Here is a 17,379-nt window from a genome sequence, read left to right as displayed (position 1 = left end):
TCGCGCATTTTATCAATATTTCGAAAACCAATTTGAATATTGCCAGTTTTGAATTCAACAACTTTTTATTATAAGTTCTTTGAACATTACTGTTTAAAACATTCTATTTTTTTTATTTACTCCGTCAAAGCAACATCATTCCTGTGGCATTTTAATGTAAATATTAAGTGTAAGTGAAATGTTAAGTACAGTACTGAGCAAGTATATAAACCAAATATCCATATCAAATATAGCTATGCTGATGACACTCAGATCTACTTGGCCTTTCTGCCTAATGACTACAGCTCTATTGACACCCTCTGCCAAATCATTGATGAAATTAACAGTTGGATGTGCCAAAACTTTCTTCAGTTAAACAAAGAGAAAACTGAAGTCATTTGGGGTCAGAAATTAGGTTCTCAAGGTGAATGCGTGCCTTAGCTCTCAGGGTCAAACAGCAAAAAATAAGGTCAAGAATCTTGGTGTGATTCTGGAGTCAGATATGAGCTTTAGTAGTCAGGTCAAAGCAGTAACTAAATCAGCATACTATCATTTCAAGAATTAGATGCTTTGTTTCCAGTGAGGACTTGTTCATGCTTTTATCAGCAGCAGGGTGGATTACTGTAATGGACGCCTCACTGGCCTCCCCAGAAAGACAGTCAGACAGTTGTAGCTCATCTAGAATGCTGGGGCCAGGATTCTGACCAGAACCATAAATTAAGAGCACATCAGACCTGTCTTCAGGTCTTTACACTGGCTCCCAGTAACATTCAGAATCGATTTGTAAGTATTATTACTTATCTATAAATTACTAAATGGCCTAGGAGCTCAATACATTGCAGATATGCTCACTGAATACAAACCTGATGGACTACTCTGGTCTTTAGGATCATATTAACTAGAAATTCCAAGAGTTCAGACAAAAAAGCAGAGTGAACCGGCTTTTAGCTATTACGCACCTCACTGCTGGAATCAGCTTCCAGAAATGATCAGATGTGCTCCTACATAAAGCACATTCAAATCCAGACTGAAAACACATATTTAGCTGCGCCTTTACTGACTGAGCACTGTGCTACGTCCGACAGATCGCACTATTGTGTCTTTCTTTTTCATTATTTTAAAACCTGTTTTAATACATTTTAATTTATTTTAATAACATTTATAATTTGTTTTTATTGTCTTACACTTGTCTCTTTTATTCTTGTTTATGTAAAGCACTTTGAATTACCACTGTGTATATGCTATATAAATAAACTTGCCTTGCCTACAGTAAAGACTTTCATGGTGCTATATATGCAGGAGATGTGAATTACAGCAGTGCTTGATTTAAAATAAATGCTGCTTTAAAAAGTTAAGGAGTGGGCACCCTGTATAACTAAACTATTCCCAAATAAATGAAATGCATTAAAACTCTCACTTGTTGTCTGTACTTGCAGACCACTGTAATGAGCCGCAAGGAGATCGAGCAGGAGTATGAGGGCCTGGTGAAACGCTCCGAGCAGCTGCTCTCCTCAATGCAGAAGAAGAAGCAGGAGCAGGAGGAGACGGAGAGACTCAAGCACATCCAGGAGGAGATGGAGAAAGAGCGCAAGAGACACGAAGAGGAGGAGCAGTTACGCAAACAGGAGGAAGAAGACCGCCGCATGTGAGTCACGGCTAGGATGAACCGTACATTAGGTCAGAGTCCCAGTGCATTTGAAAGAAGAACAGGAGCTGAAAAAAAAATGGGTGTGGGAGGGGATTGGCAGAGAGATTAATACATCACTGGAGGGTTCGGCTTGACCTGCTCTCTCTTATGCATTCTCCAGAGCCTGCTGTCATGGATAGCATCTGTCATCGTTTCACAAATCAGGCCATGATGATATTTCTATGTTTATAGTCTTGTCAAAGAATATTTAGTTCCACACCAGCATAAGCAACAACAGCAACTTCTGTCGGGCTGCTCACTTTATGTTTGGTGCAGCTCATCCACCTTGGAGCCCTTGCGTTTTGGTTTCTTAATTGTGTGGATATGAAAAAAGTGGGTTTGAACTTGGCAGACTTGATCTGATTACAAAAACAAAAAACTATTGCTCTGTCAGTGCAAATTGTTTAGGGGAAATTTAAAGAGAACCACTATCATCTGAACCTCAGTGCACAGCAAAAAAAAAAAGCTAAATATTAGTAAAATGTGTATAAAAATATACAATTGATCTGTTATTTTAGCATTCACACTGCCATTGTTAAGATACAAAACTAAAAAGTAAAAATCTAAAACAGTAGTTAACTTTTGAAGGGGATCAAAACATGTTTAAAACTTGTCCAAAGACAAGAATGGCTGTTGCTGAATAGATGAAAGGTGTTGATCCACTTCAAATGTTGACTACTGTGCATACATATATAGAAGTTGAGTTTTAGCTTTGCATTTTAAAAATGACTGAATGCTAAAATGCTCAGGCCAATTTAATTCATTTCATCTTTATTTCTATAGTGCTTTTACAATGTAGATTGTGTCAAAGCAGCTTAGCATGCAAGTTCTAGTAAATTGAAACAGTGGCATCTGTCATCGTTTCACGAATGAAAAAATTAAAGTGGACCACTATCATCTGAACCTCAGTGCACACCAAAAAAGCTGAATATTTGTAAATTGTGTGTAAAACAATACAATTGATCTGTTCTTTTAGCATTCACACTGTCATTTTTAAGATACAAAACAAAAAAGTAAACATATACTGTATATACAGCAGTCGACATTTGAAGTGGATCAAAAACATTTTTCAAAAACAAGAATGGCTGTTGTTGAATAGATGAAAGGTGTTGGTCCACTTCAAATGTTGGCTACTGTGCAGATATATAGAAATTAAGTTTTATTTTAAAAACGACAATCTGAATGTTAAAATACTCAGACCAATTCATATTTATTTCTATAAGGCTTTTACAATGTAGATTGTGTCTTAACATAGAAGTTCTAGTAAACTGAAGCAGCGCCAGTCCAGTTTTCAGAGTTGAAGTTCAGTTTAGTTCAGTTCAGTGTGGTTTAAATTTCACTGCTGACAGTAAAAACAATGAAAGCAAATCCATCGATGCCTAGCTCCACATGTCCAAAACCAAGCAAGCCAGTGTTGACAGTGGAGAGGACCAAACTTCACCAATTGACAAAAGTGAAAGGAAAAAAAAAACTTGGGAGTAACCAGGCTCAGTTTGGGGATGACCATTTCTCCTTTGGCCATACTTCTTGTGCAGAGCTGCAGTCTAGGTGCTTTATGTGTATGCTAATGCAAAGAGATGTTTTTTAGAGTTTAGGTGCCAGATAAGAGAAAGATCTACTGCCTACTGTTGATTTTGATATTTTGGGAATATCAAAATCAATTTTAAGATCGAATGCTTTCTTTTTTTTATTTTTGGTCCAGATCAAACAAACCAACAGAACCAAACTGTAGTGTGAACACACCCTTATACATTATGCTATAGTTTTGTTCCTCAATAATTGTGGATGTCCCTGTGTGAAATATATACGCCATAATGTCAATTTAGCTACAAGAGCTACATTTTAGCTTCCCAGGTGTCTTTGTGTAATGTACACTAAAAATGCTTGGTTACATACATTCAGTTTATGTTGGGGCAACATGAGGGAATTAAGTTAATGTCTCAGGGCCCTATCATACACAGGTGCAATAAGGCGCACTATTTGTTGGTATTTTCAAACCAGCGCAACTGTAATTTTCACATTTTGCACCACGTTGTTTAAATAGCAAATCAATTTGCGCCACTGTGTGGACTCATGGGTGTTCCTGTCTAAAAAGGAGGTGTGTTAAGGTCCCTTTTTGAAGAACTGAAACAGACTGCATCATTGACCAACTAAAACCAGAGAACGTTAGTTATGTGTCTATGCAGGTCCAAACACTTACACATTGCTGAATACACACAGGATGTACAGCAATACACAAATATTTTTTATTTTTCCTGCTGGTTAATGCTTGGGCCGAATTTTCCTTGCCAATCTTAAGCCAATTGTAATTGTTTGTTTTAGTTCAATTTGGAATTTCCACAACCTGCAGAGCTTGGCGGATCAGAGTGAGCGCTCCAACTTGGCCCCACCCTGATCCACACAAATATCACATATAAAAAAATAAAGGATTAAAATGTTACAACAATTATTATTTTCTACATAAATATAAAAACCACTGCCTCTAAGCCTTTTTCAACCCAAGAGTGGGGGGATTCAGTTTATTCCTGTCAATTTGCATTTGTTATTATTAGCAGTATTATGTATTATATGCATATTTATACTTGTTTTACTAAAAAAAGTTTAGATTTTTCCACCTGTCGGGTTTTGGAGACGTTTGCATCAGGACTTGAAAACAGGACTTGTGTTTGAATATAACTTTTTCAACACACTTTGTTATTATTCTTCATTTATTTGTTTGCTGTAAATAAGAACTGAATTTATAAATAGTTTTGAAGCAAATCCTTGCGCTTAATAAACTAAATTAAATATGTAGGCTAATGGATATCTTCAGTGGAGTGTGTAAAGCACCGTTTTCTTATCCATGAAAGTAAAGGAGTAAAGTTAAGAGTAAAAGTAAAGTAAAGAGAAAGTAAAAAGGCTGAATGGAGAAGGCTCATTCTTTATCCTCACTGCAGATGGTCTGTTGAACTGTTTTCTCATTAGTAAAGCATTCAGTTTTTCCACTTATTAAGTCCGCCATGTAAATAGCAAAATGACCCATTGCTCAATGCAACTGACTCTTAAAGGGATTGGGAGATGAGACTGATTGGTTTAATGCATGTTACAGTATACTCAAAACACACCCATAACTCATTCAGAGAATAAGCACAAGACTTTACGCTTAGATCGTTAAAATAGAGCCCTTAGCTTTTACAAATTTAAGTGGATTAAACATACTGTAAAACAATTAGGTTGTCTTCCCAAAAAACTCAAGAATTGTGTTGCTTCAGCTCATTTTGAATAAGTAGTTCGAACAAACAGCAAACATACTGTTTTTTTCTGTAAATGGATTTAGATGATGGCATAAGCCTGATTTATACTGCATGCAACGCGCGTGGCTGTGCATTTATACTTCTGAACGCGGTCTCTGTTGGTCTGCGTTAACACTTCCGAAACGCTAGTTGGCAGTGAGGTGTAAATGTTCCTCTGTGTTGAGTATTTTCGCTACTTTTTTGCTTTTCCTGAACACTTCCGGGATGTACAAGTGGCTCAAACTTGCTCATTTTGAGGCAGGAACCGGCGGACGTGCAACAACTTTAACTATGAGGTAAACACAAAACAAAACTTTCCATCCGGAGCTCCTTCACGGGACTCCACACTTGTAAGCAATCGCTTCATTGGGCTCGCACCATTCACGCGGCTCTCGGTCCTGCCCAGACTCGTCAGCAATACCAAGCCGACCAATCACAGAGCTTGCGCTACGCGTCGTTGCGATGTGTAGTTACATTTTTTGAGAGGTGCCACGGCGAAGGGCTATGTGTCAGTGCCGTAACATACGCCGGCGTTTGACGCAGAAGTATAAATCAGCCTTGAGGCGATACAGGTGCGGTTCTGGTTTGTACATCTAATAAAAAAATCTAATTAAAAAATAAATCTAATTAAAAAATCTAAAATAGTATTTTTGTATAAAGAGACTCTGAATCCAATAAACATTTTCATATTTGATCTAATTTCAGTGGCTAACTGGGAAAATTTGTCTAAATTGTAACTTTTTTTTGCCCATTTTTTCATGATGTACTATGCGACCTCAGGCTGAACAGTCATAGCAAAATTAATTAACTTTTAAGCCATTCCACATCCATATTTCATCATGATTCTGTCGCTTTTACATACTGGTAGTTTTTTTTTTTTTTGGCCACTCAGTATGTCAGACGCTTGTGGAGGAGTCAGTAGACTGACAGCGAGGTGTTGAACTCATCAGTATTACAGTGACAGCTCGATACAAGTTTAACTTAAGGAGTCATACTATAAATATTTAAAAAAACTTTGCCCTTTTTTTCTCCCTTATCCATGTCTTCTTTCTACTTATCACCTGAATTTCCAAGAATTTACTGGCTTTTGTATAAATAGTGTCTTCAGTTGCTGTGCTTACCTCTGTATGACCTTGATATTATTGCTCGTTGTGAGCTATAGCTTGCTGTTTTTTTTTTGTTTTTTTTTTAGCATTTTTTTCACGTCTGTCGATTCAGGACTGCGGATCAGTGCACACTGAAATCTGTAAAATGGCATCAGAATTGAAAACCAATGCATAAGCATATACATAATTTGCTTTAAAAAGTCTGCATTAAATCTTAATTTATTTGCCGACCCTATACATCTTTAGAAGATATACCATAGGGTTGCTGGATTTCGAGAAATAAATCTAATTGTTTTTTTTCTGATCAAAATTGAGATTTAAAATGTGATTTTCTACTTAATAAAAGAGCTACAGTGTTGTGGTTTTAACAGCACTGCTAAAAGGTGAGTGTTTCCCAGTACTGGGTTGCAGCTGGATGGGGTATTCGCTGCCTAAAACATATGCTGGTTCATACCGCTGTGGTGACCCCTGATAAATAAGGGACTAGGCCTTAGGGGCTAAGGAAAATAATTGACTGAAGTTTTAGAATTGGTAGTGCTCTCACTATCAACCTCAGTCAGGTTTTTCTTCTTTTTTCCTTTAAAGAAATTAATATTTTACTTCATTTTACTCCGCATCCAGTGTTCAAAAGTGACAGTGATGGTAATGTTACAAAATATTTCCATTTAAAATAAATGCTGAACTTTCTGTGCTCTATAGAAGTCATTAGACTTTCCACAAATAGGTTAAGCAGCAGAGTTATCTTTCCAATCAAATTAGCATAATAAAATGATTTCTGATGACGGCTGAACATTAAACTTCACATTAACATTAAACTAAGCCATCACAGCTATGACTGACAATTTAAAGATACTTTTTACACTAACATGACCTTGAACTTGTTCTCGTCAACTCAAGTCATTAAACCTAAACAGGGACATATCATGAAATACTTAGATTAAAATAACGTTTTTAGATGTTAGAATCAGTATGTCAGTTGTAAAGATGTCTAAAGGGAATGTGTTCCAAAACAATCACACAATTTTAGAAGATATAAACATCTAATTAGCAGTTCTGCACTTCCACCTAAAAATGGATCAATGTTTTTTGTTTTTTCAACATCACTACATGCTTTAGTTTCATTTTAGTGTCATTAATTCTTGACCAATCTAATGCAATCTATTGCTTTTCTCAGATGTAATGTCGAATTTTAACAGCCGAATTTAAACCACTGGATTTACAGAATTGAATTTTTTTAAAACTGAAATAAAATTAACTGAAAATTGATGAAAATTGAAGATCTCCAGCTGCTTTATCATCAATTGAAGTTTTTAATACCAATAAATAGGCAAGAAAAAAAAGCTAATAAAGGCAATGAAGTAGTATTTAAAATGAATATCACTGTCTTGAACAATATAAGTATGCCCATACGGAATCTGTGTGTGCAGAAATCAGCAGATTTCCGCAGATTTTTAGCCCATCATTAAGTCTATTTATTTGCTTGTATAAATGTGTGTACATTTATATTAGTTCAGTTTTTAAATTCATTTTAGTAATATTATTGACTGATATGTAAATGTCCATATGATTAATTTAAAATACAGTTTGTAAAGTAGTAGTTGATATATTATTTGAGAGACTTACTGTTTACCAAATAAGTTGTATTACATGGATTTGTATTGTTAATTAAATAAAAGTAAAAAGGTATTATTTTTAATTTCATATTTTAAGTTTTTAGTTATAATACTCCCAAAATCATGCATAAATCTGCAGATTAAAAAAGAAAAAATCTGCGAAGAAATAGCAAAAAAAAGCCGACAGATTCTGTTTAACCCTAATTATAAGTAATAAAATGATTATGAATAAAATGAGTAAGATGTTTTGGACATTTATATTTGCCCTAATGTATCAAAAGCCAGCTGGCGATCGAGTAAACGTCAGTCCTCAGATTTCAAGAGGTGATCCAGTGACAAACGTTATTCTGCATTTGAGGAGTTGTCGGGTATTGCGGGACTTTTACGCGTGGATTAAATTTTGTTTTGCTTTACAGTTGGTGTAATAGTTTTAAAATTGTATGTATAAAACATAGTATTATCCTAAGACGTGTTAATAATAAGTGTATCCCCCGTGTGCATATACAGCCCGCTTACCTTAGTAACAGATGACAGAAATTAAGTGTAAAGGACATTCCCTATTCTTTTTTGTCACAAAGTACTGTGAAAAGCAGCTCATTCATTCATTCTTTTCGGCTTAGTCCCTTTATTAATCCGGGGGTCGCCACAGCTGAATGAACCGCCAACATATCCAGCATGGTTTTATACAGTGGATGCCCTTCCAGCTACAACCCATCTCTAGGAAACATCCACATACACACATTCACACTCATACACTACGGACAATTTAGCCCTACCCAATTCACCTGTACCGCATGTCTTTGGACTGTGAGGGAAACCGGAGCATCCGGAGGACTCCCACACGAACGCAGGGAGAACATGCAAACTCCACACAGAAACGCCAACTGACCCAGCCGAGGCTCGAACCAGCGACCTTCTTGCTTTGAGGCGACAGCACTATCTGCTGCGCCACTGCGTTGCCAGTATCCCCATAATATCATTTAATTAAAATAAAGGATCAACAATTGAATGTGTCTCGACAGTCTTTACAAGTGAAGGCATAGACTACACACAATATCAATTCCCAATAAAAAAAATATTACAAACTATAAAATACTATTCATGAAAATATTAAATAACAGACAAATCCAAATGCCCATCACAAGCGGGCTGCATTCCAGACCAGTTCAGCTCGATGACATATAACCTGTAGTCCCATTTAGCAACTTGATAGCAACCGTCTTTTTTTTTAAAGAAACATATCAGATTTTAAAAAATCAAGAGTGTGATGTACAGTAACTGATGTGTTTAATGTTGAAATCTTATTTAAGCGATTTAACCGAAATCCCATAGAAAAAAGTGATTGCGCTCTATTTAGACTGTCCATGCGCAAAGGGCAAAACGCCCATTTAGGGCGTGTCAGAATGCATTTTTGCTAATATAAGGACAGAAAAATCCGCTTTGCGCTGTGGCGCATGATCTAAAAGGGTTGAGTTTATTTTCTTAATGAGTTTTAGGTGTGTTTTGAGAATAAACCAATCAGAGTCTCATCTCCCATTCCCTTTAAGAGTCAGTTGTGTCGCGCCATAAGCGCATTTGGTATTTACATGAAGTAAAGTAAGTGTAAGTGGAAACATTTCACTAGCAAGAAAACAGTTAAACAGAGCATCTACCGCGCGAGAATGAGAGATAAATGATCTACTTTACGCACAGACATCAATTACCCTATAAATAATTTATTTTGTTTGTTAAGCGCGAAGATTTGTTTCAAAACTATTTCTAAATTCAGTTTTAATTTCCAGCAAACGAATAAATGAACAATAATAACGAAGTATGGTCAAAGACCTGAGTTATATCCTAAAACACATGCTTTGCCCCATATGGTCTAAAACCTGCAGATGGGCAAATCTAAGCTTTTTTTAAATAAAACAAATATAAATATGGATATAATAAATAATACTGCTAATAATAATAACATTATACAAAAGCAAATTGTTATGAATGAACTGAAAAAGCCTCCCGAGATGAAGAAGGCATAAAAGCAGTGGTTTTTCATATTTATGTAGGCTAGAAAATAATATGTTTTGTAATATTTTAATCCTTTATATTTATATACTATATATATCCTTAATATTAAAATTTTTTCATATGTAAAGATATTTGCGTATTTCTCTAAATCTTGTGTGTATAAAGCAGTGTGTAATTGAGACACAACTCTGCGCTGGACTTTAGACCGGGTTTTGTTTTGTTCTATTGAAGAATCTATTATAGTTTCTCAAAATAGCAACGTGCCAGCAGTGCGCCTCAGAACGCCTTCCTTTTTAGACCAGAACGCCTATGGGCGCTCTTATGAGCGCAAATGCATTTGCTATTTAAACAGCTTAGCGCAACACCTTAAAACGACTCAAGCTGAAACTAGCAAAAAACAATTTCGTCGCGCCTTGCGCCACATTGCGCCGGGTGTATGATAGGGCCCATTGAGATGAGGAAACCGGATGAGGAAACCGAAACTGCTAAAATGCTAACTTGCTTCCGGGTTTTTTGCATACAAATTGACGTCATAATTCCTCCACACTATTAACCTGTTAATTCCATGTATTATATTTTTTCAGTTTGTGCCATTCGACAAGGCTTTTATTATAATACTTTTAGCATTGATTTTGTTTCATATGAACGTTTGTCTATATTTTCAAGATCTCATGTTTGGCAAGCATCAACATGTCATCACCTGAATTCAACATCAACAACAACTAGATGCAAAGGAGTTGTTTGTGAGATGTATATAAATATATAGTTCTTTTGATATGAAAATTCTAACATTTTGGTAACAGCGCTCCTCAACAATGCTCCCCAGCGCACTATTCAATTTCACCTGCCATTGAAGGGCACGGCAAACACTACATTCAGTCCACGCTTCTCTTTGTGACAATTGTGAATCCACCTGTGGGTGTTTTTGGCGTCCCCTTCCTGCGGGCCATTGATCAAGAGTAAACTCATTAACCGCTCTCTCTCTCTCTCTTCAGGAAATCTGAGATGGAGCAGAAGAGGAAGCAGGAGGAAGAGGAGAGGAAGAAAAGAGAAGAGGAAGAGCGAGTCCTGCAGGTGTGTATGTGTTGTGTGCGCGCGCTCCCTCTGTGTATTGATCCCTCTCCTCCGCTGACTCCTTCGGCAAAAGCAAATGCCCACTCCGTCTCACGCTGGCATGTTCAGAGCCGGTCGGGACTGGCTGTTCTGCAGGCATAATCATGACTGTATTGAGCTGCCACAGCGGCCTGTGGGTTTATTCATCAGCCCCTGCTTACCTCCTGGGGCTGGATTATGCTGCGTCTGCGGAGTCAAAGTCCTCTGTCCTCTCTCTCTTTCTCTCCCAATGGCGATGCTGTGTTTGGGGGCTTGGCTGACTTTTCTTACGCTGCTCCCTGTAGACAACTCGCCCTGCAGAGACGCTTTGTAGCCCATGGTGACCCGAGAACTGTTGCGCATGATTATTGGCTTTAATGTTCTGTTCTGTTCTGTTCTGTCGCTAATAATTCTCACTGTCTTGTTGCTTTTTTTTTGTTAATTTCACTTTATGTATGACAGTTGTTACTATAATTGTTTTAGTTTACAATACATTGAGTTGTTTGGCAGACTCTTTTTATCCAGAGCGATTTTTAAAATGAGGACAATAGAAGGAATCCAAGCAACAGCAATTACTGTAAATAATGTGACAGTCATTGAGTAGGCTGTGCCCCGCTGTGAACCAAGTGACGGTTAAGAGAGTAAGGGAAGTTTCACAGTATATTCTATATACAGTTGAAGTCAGAATTATTAGCCCCCCTTTATAGAAAATGTTCACAATATGTTTGATAATATTTTTATTTTTCTGGATTTGTTTTATTTTGGCTAAAATGAAAGTTTTTAATTATTTAAAAAAACATTTTAAGGTCAAAATTATTAGTCCCTTTAAGCTATATTTTTTTCGATAATCTACAGAACAAACCATTATTATACAATCACTTGCCTAATTACCCTAACCTGCCTAGTTAACCTAATAACCTAGTTAAGCCTTTAAATGTCACTTTTAGCTGTATAGAAATGTCTTGAAAAATATCTAGTAAAATATTTACTGTCATCATTCATTTATTCATTCATTCATTCATTCATTCATTTTCTTTTCGGCTTAGTCCATTTATTAATCCGGGGTCATCACAGCGGAATGAACTGCCAACTTATCCAGCATGTTTTTACGCAGCGGATGCCCTCCCAGCCGCAATCTCTGGGAAACATCCACACACACGCATTCACACTCATACTAGTGATGGGTTGTTCATGAACGATTCGTTCTTTTTGAACGAATCTTCAATATGACTCGGGAACTACTTAGGGAGTCCTCTCAGGGAGTGATTAGTTCATCCGCGTGTGCGGTAATTTCAAGTCTTCATCACATTGGCAGAAGCCAATCACACGCGTTTAGAGCCGGAAAAAGAATTGATCCATTCATCTCTCGAGTCCTCTATCGGGTCTGAGTCACTCGTTCATCACGAGCCAATCATACGCATTTAGAGCCGGAAAAAGTTTTGATCCGTTCATCTCTCGAGTCCTCTATCGGGTCTGAGACACTCGTTCCTCATGGGCCAATCATACGTGCTTAGAGCCGGAAAAAGAATTGAACTGTTCATCTCTCGAGTCCTCGGGTTTGAGTCATTCTCTCACGTGATGAACGAACGATCATGGCTCCTATCGGCTTAGACTGTGCATTGATTATATGTGACTGTCAGTGTAACGTGAATGAACCCCTGACATTTGAAGACATGAAGAGGTGAGCTGAGCAAAGAGACTAAAAGCCTTCATAGACAAAAGAGCAGGTAAACATTGAAATATTACTTTCTCCTTGTTATATTCTACTTATGACTTATTTGTCATGCAATCAACCCTTTGGGCTAGTTGTAGATGTGTTTGGAAGCAATTTGTAACATTTTAATAATATTTTGGCAAATTGAACCAAATAAACGAAATGACTCGAAAAAAGATTCGTTCATCTTGATGAACGAGACTCAAAGATCCAAGTCAGTAAAATGATCCGAACTTCCCATCACTAACTCATACACTACGGACAATTTAGCCTACCCAATTCAACTGTACCGCATGTCTCTGGACTGTGGGGGAAACTGGAGCACCCGGAGGAAACCCACTCGAACACTGGGAGAACATGCAACTCCACACAGAAACGCCAACTGAGCCAGCCAAGGCTCGAACCAAAGACTTTCTTGCTGTGAGGCGACAGCACTACCTACTGCGCCACTCCGTCGCCTACTGTCATCTTGGCAAAGATCAAATAAATCAGTTATTAGAGTTATTATGTTCAGAAAACTATTATGTTTAGAAATGTGTTGAAAAAATCTTCTCTCCGTTAAACAGAAATTGGGGAAAAAATAAACAGGGGGGCTAAAAATTCTGACTTTAACTGTAAGTATGTATGTATGTGTGTGTGTGTGTGTGTGTGTGTGTGTGTGTGTGTGTGTGTGTGTGTRTATATATATATATATATATATATATATATATATATATATATATATATATATATATATATATATATATATATATATATATATATATATATATTGTTTCTTCAATAAGTCATTACTTTTAGTTTGGCTGTAATAACAGCAAACTGCGGTGGCGCAGTAGGTAGCATAATCGCTTCACAGCCAGAGGGTTGCTAGTTCAAGCCCCAGCTGGGTCAGTTGGCGTTTCTACCTGTGTTTCCTGCAGGTGCTCCGGTTTCCTCCACAAGTCCAGAGACGTGCGGTATAGGTGAATTGAAGCTAAATTGTCCGTAGTGTGTGAGTGTGTGTAAGAATGAGTGTGTATGGGTGTTTCCCAGTGATGAGCTGCTGCTGGAAGGGCATCCACTGCGTAAAACATATGCTGGATAAGTTGGCGATTCATTTCACTGGGGCGACCCCGGATAATTAAAGGGACTAAGCCGAAAAGAAAACAAAAGAATGAAATAAGGGGGTCAATATTATTAAACCCCTTCAGATAGTATATGTTGGCTACAGAACAAACTAGGATATTACTCATTAACTTGCCTAATTAACCTAACTTGCCTATAGTTAACCTAATAAGGTACGCTGAAATGCTAGTATCTTGTAAAATAACTTGAAAAATATTCTGTACTGTCTTCATGGCAAAGACAAAAGAAATTAGTTGTTGGAAATGAGTTATTGAATCTGTTTTTTTTTACAAATGTGTTGAAAAATCTTCTCTACAATAAACAGCAAATATTTGAAAAATAATAATTTCACAAGAGGGCTTATAATTTGCTTGATGACAGGACATCATCATACAGTTATGAACAGAACTGCAAAATGAGCTAGAGTAGAGTGAATGAAGATTCATGGCTCAATGCAGGAAAAAAAAAGCAATTTAGAGAAAATGCTTGCCACTTTATTAGGTACACCTTACTAGGACATATCAATAAATAAATAAGTATATACACACACACACACACACACACATATATATATATATATATATATATATATATATATATATATATATATATATATATATAGTCAAGTCTTAAGGATATATTTAAGTATATATGAAATAAAGACAAATGTTAAGACTCTCTGTTTCTCTCGCTCTCTCTCTCTCTCTCTCTCTCTCTCTCTTGTATATATACAAATTAAACATTTTAAATACATTTTTTAATTAAAACCCACTACATTAATAAAACCTTTTGCTACGCACATTATATTTTGCTGATTAGTTCAACAAAGCCAAACATTTATTCAATATTCTGCACTTTAATTATTGAGAAGATAATTCTGCCATTTCTTTAGAGTCTATCTCACTGTATATTCTAGTTCTATTGTAAGAATAATTGCTACTGTGACCTTTTCTACTACCAGTCTTTCATTTCTCTTGTTTTTTGCTATTCTGAGGCACCCTTCGTGTCATGTTCAGTTAAGTGTGTGTGTGTGTGTGTGTGTGTGTGTGTGTTGAATCACAAATGTATGTAAATGTATCCAACTGCTTAAATGATTCAGAATACTCTAAAATGTTAACAGTAAAATGTGCTGCTCAGTGATGTTAAACACCAATTGATGATATGCACAAATTGTTCTTAAGGCAGCTGGAAAACATTCAGTGAAAGCCACTTGTTTGCGTGGCTATATCCTTGATTTTCTTAACTTCAGCAGCATCATTAGAGTATTAATTAGTTTATAGTGAGTACATAGTGTTGGAATATCTATCTCTATTCCATGAGTGTTCAAGAGAAAAGGTCAGGAGAGGTTTTTCTTCAATGTCAAAAATATTAGTAATTTATTGGATACAAATGAATAATTCGATGACAGAGCTCTGGGTTACATTACCCCAATGCAATACAAGAATTACATTCAAGAGGTTCGCAACTAACATACATTTCCTGACTTCAGCATATATACACCACCGATCTTAACAGGTGGAGTTTTGGTGTAACGTCACTTGTCAGTCATTGTTCAGTCCTACATTGGCCGCCCCTTCGGCATACTTCCTCTTTTCTATGAATTCTCTGCCCAACAACAAAGTATACATCTTTCTGTGTTCTGTGTTCAGTTTTAACACCTCTCTTCAGACAGGAAGTTTCTGCAGAGCTGAATTTAATTTTGGACCCGCATCTATCTACTTCTGCAAAAATGCTAATTAGTATGCACAGCACTCACACACAACATTAGAAGTTCAGTTAATATATGACCCTTACATGACCAATACAAATAATCGTTAGATTAAAAGAAAAGAGACAAAAAATAATAAAAAATGGTTCCTATTATTCAATAATAGTCAGTTAAATTGTTATACCTAGCATTCATTTAGTTGTTCAAATGTAAAACGAGATAGAAAAGATGCAATTTAAACACAACGAAGGAACAACTTCTAAGCAGAGAGCACAGAACATTAATTTTAACAACAAGGCATACTTTTGCATTGGTGCCAAGCCTGTTGATTTGGAGGAGGTACATTTCAGTGCTGCACTGCTTACAGATGGTGTGCTAATGTAATGTTAATGCTATGTCCAGTACATAGAAATGATGTTGTGTAGACGTTATTAACTACACTTACATGACATTTGCACCATATGTGTTTCTTTTCATTCAAAATGACAGTCTAAAACAGGGGTCTCAAACTCAATTGACCTGGGGGCCGCAGGAGGCAAAGTCTGGGTGAGGCTGGGCCGCATAAGGGATTTCACAAAAAAAAAGTTCTCAAATTTCATTATTAACAGTTTTAATTATTTCTTCTGAACATGAAGTGTCCTGAACATTAATAGAACATCGAGTGAAGATTATGAACAGTTCTTCTGAACATGGCATCTTTTGCCTACTCCTTGCTGCCAGAGACTTGACAGCGCTTCTTCTCACAAATCTGAACCACATTTGGCTTTAGAGCAAAAGCAGTTGAGACCCTCAGTATGGCTTGGGGGAACTCACTCAAAACTTCCATTCCCTCACCTAAAAAAGGCGTATATATGTATAAATAAAACACCCCCACCCCACTCCAGTCACATCAGTCTGTACCAGTCTGTATCTACCTATAATATATATAAGATGCAGGCTGTAGCTAGGTAGATGGCAGGCTGTAGATAGGTAGCTAAGTGTCAGGCAGGGGCGGGAACAGCTTACCTTGGTTCTGGCCGGCGCGAGTTCCCTCCTAACACTTCCCGCCCGTCACAGCGTCTAACAAAGGAGCGGGGTGCGTGGTGACGTCACCGGCATCCCCGCCCCTTTGTTTACACGGTGGGCGGGGAATGCCAGTGACCGCTGTGTATGGATAGAATCAGCGGAGCGGGGAGCGCTCTTTCTCCCCGCTCTGCTGATTTTGTCAGTGTACAGCGGTCGGCGCGGGCCACAAAATATTGCCGCAAATGGCCCGCAGGCCGCGAGTTTGAGACCCCTGGTCTAAAACATTTGGAGTAGTTGCTGGTTGCTGTTGGTAGATGCTTAGTGGTTGTTTATAGAAAGCAATATGTTTAATTTGATGTAGTGTGGCAGGATTTGATGTGATACAGTGCTAATTCTGGTGTGTGATGATTTTGCATGCCTTTTAAATGGGCAATAGAGTGCATTCATTCATTATGTTAAATTGTTCTCTGCAATCTACCTGCATATGTAGGTTTGTGGTTTAGGTAGGGGTAACAACTCTCCATAAATGGCTCTTATATGCTCATTTATAACCACAGGAATTACCCATATTGTGAAAAGCTTGGTAGGGGCCATATTTGAAATTGTTGTGAATATTAATGAGCCCTGCTCTGACGCTCCACAGGTCGGTGCCTTTTGCTCTCTCACACACACCAAGAGTGTGATGTACTTTGAAATACACACATGCAAAATAGTCATACTGAAGTTGTCACAAACAAATTGGGTAGAGGGTAGTATTTTAGAAGGAAAGACATTAAATTAAAGGTTGATCTGGAGGTTTGTTGTGAATGAAATATAGGCTAAATTCTGTGTATGTTCTTAAACAGTGCTGATTTACCCTTCTTTTTATTCACTCAACAGAAATGACTGTGATTGGCCGTTAAGGTTGTCAGCTCACTGAACTCAGCGTTATTTAACCACAGATACTGGGACACTGGAGCATTTTAGTCATGTTGATTAGCTGGTTTGTCTATAAGCTGACATACAAGCGATGTGCTGATGAATCGCTGCTTTAAAACGCTCTAGTGTCCCAGTATCTGTGGTTACACTCAGTAAATAGCGGTGAGTTCAGTG

The 17,379-nt window shown here is 37.3% G+C and overlaps 1 protein-coding gene across 4 annotated transcripts in view; it reads left to right on the top strand.

The window, feature by feature from the left end:
- myo6b (myosin VIb) overlaps positions 1 to 17,379 on the top strand; it is a 157,880-nt gene that overhangs the window by 106,860 nt on the left and 33,641 nt on the right. For 3 of the 4 annotated variants that reach the window (XM_009293188.4, XM_021467148.2, NM_001004110.1), the window contains 2 exon segments: positions 1,416 to 1,624; positions 10,660 to 10,738. In XM_009293188.4, the coding sequence (XP_009291463.1) occupies positions 1,416 to 1,624; positions 10,660 to 10,738 (288 nt within the window). 4 annotated transcript variants of the gene reach the window in all.

The sequence above is a fragment of the Danio rerio genome, chromosome 17 (genome assembly GCF_049306965.1).
Source record: "Danio rerio strain Tuebingen ecotype United States chromosome 17, GRCz12tu, whole genome shotgun sequence".
In the NCBI taxonomy this organism is placed as follows: domain Eukaryota; kingdom Metazoa; phylum Chordata; class Actinopteri; order Cypriniformes; family Danionidae; genus Danio; species Danio rerio.
The sequence above is the reverse complement of the archived record's forward strand: the minus strand, read 5'-3'. Positions and strand labels throughout refer to the sequence as shown.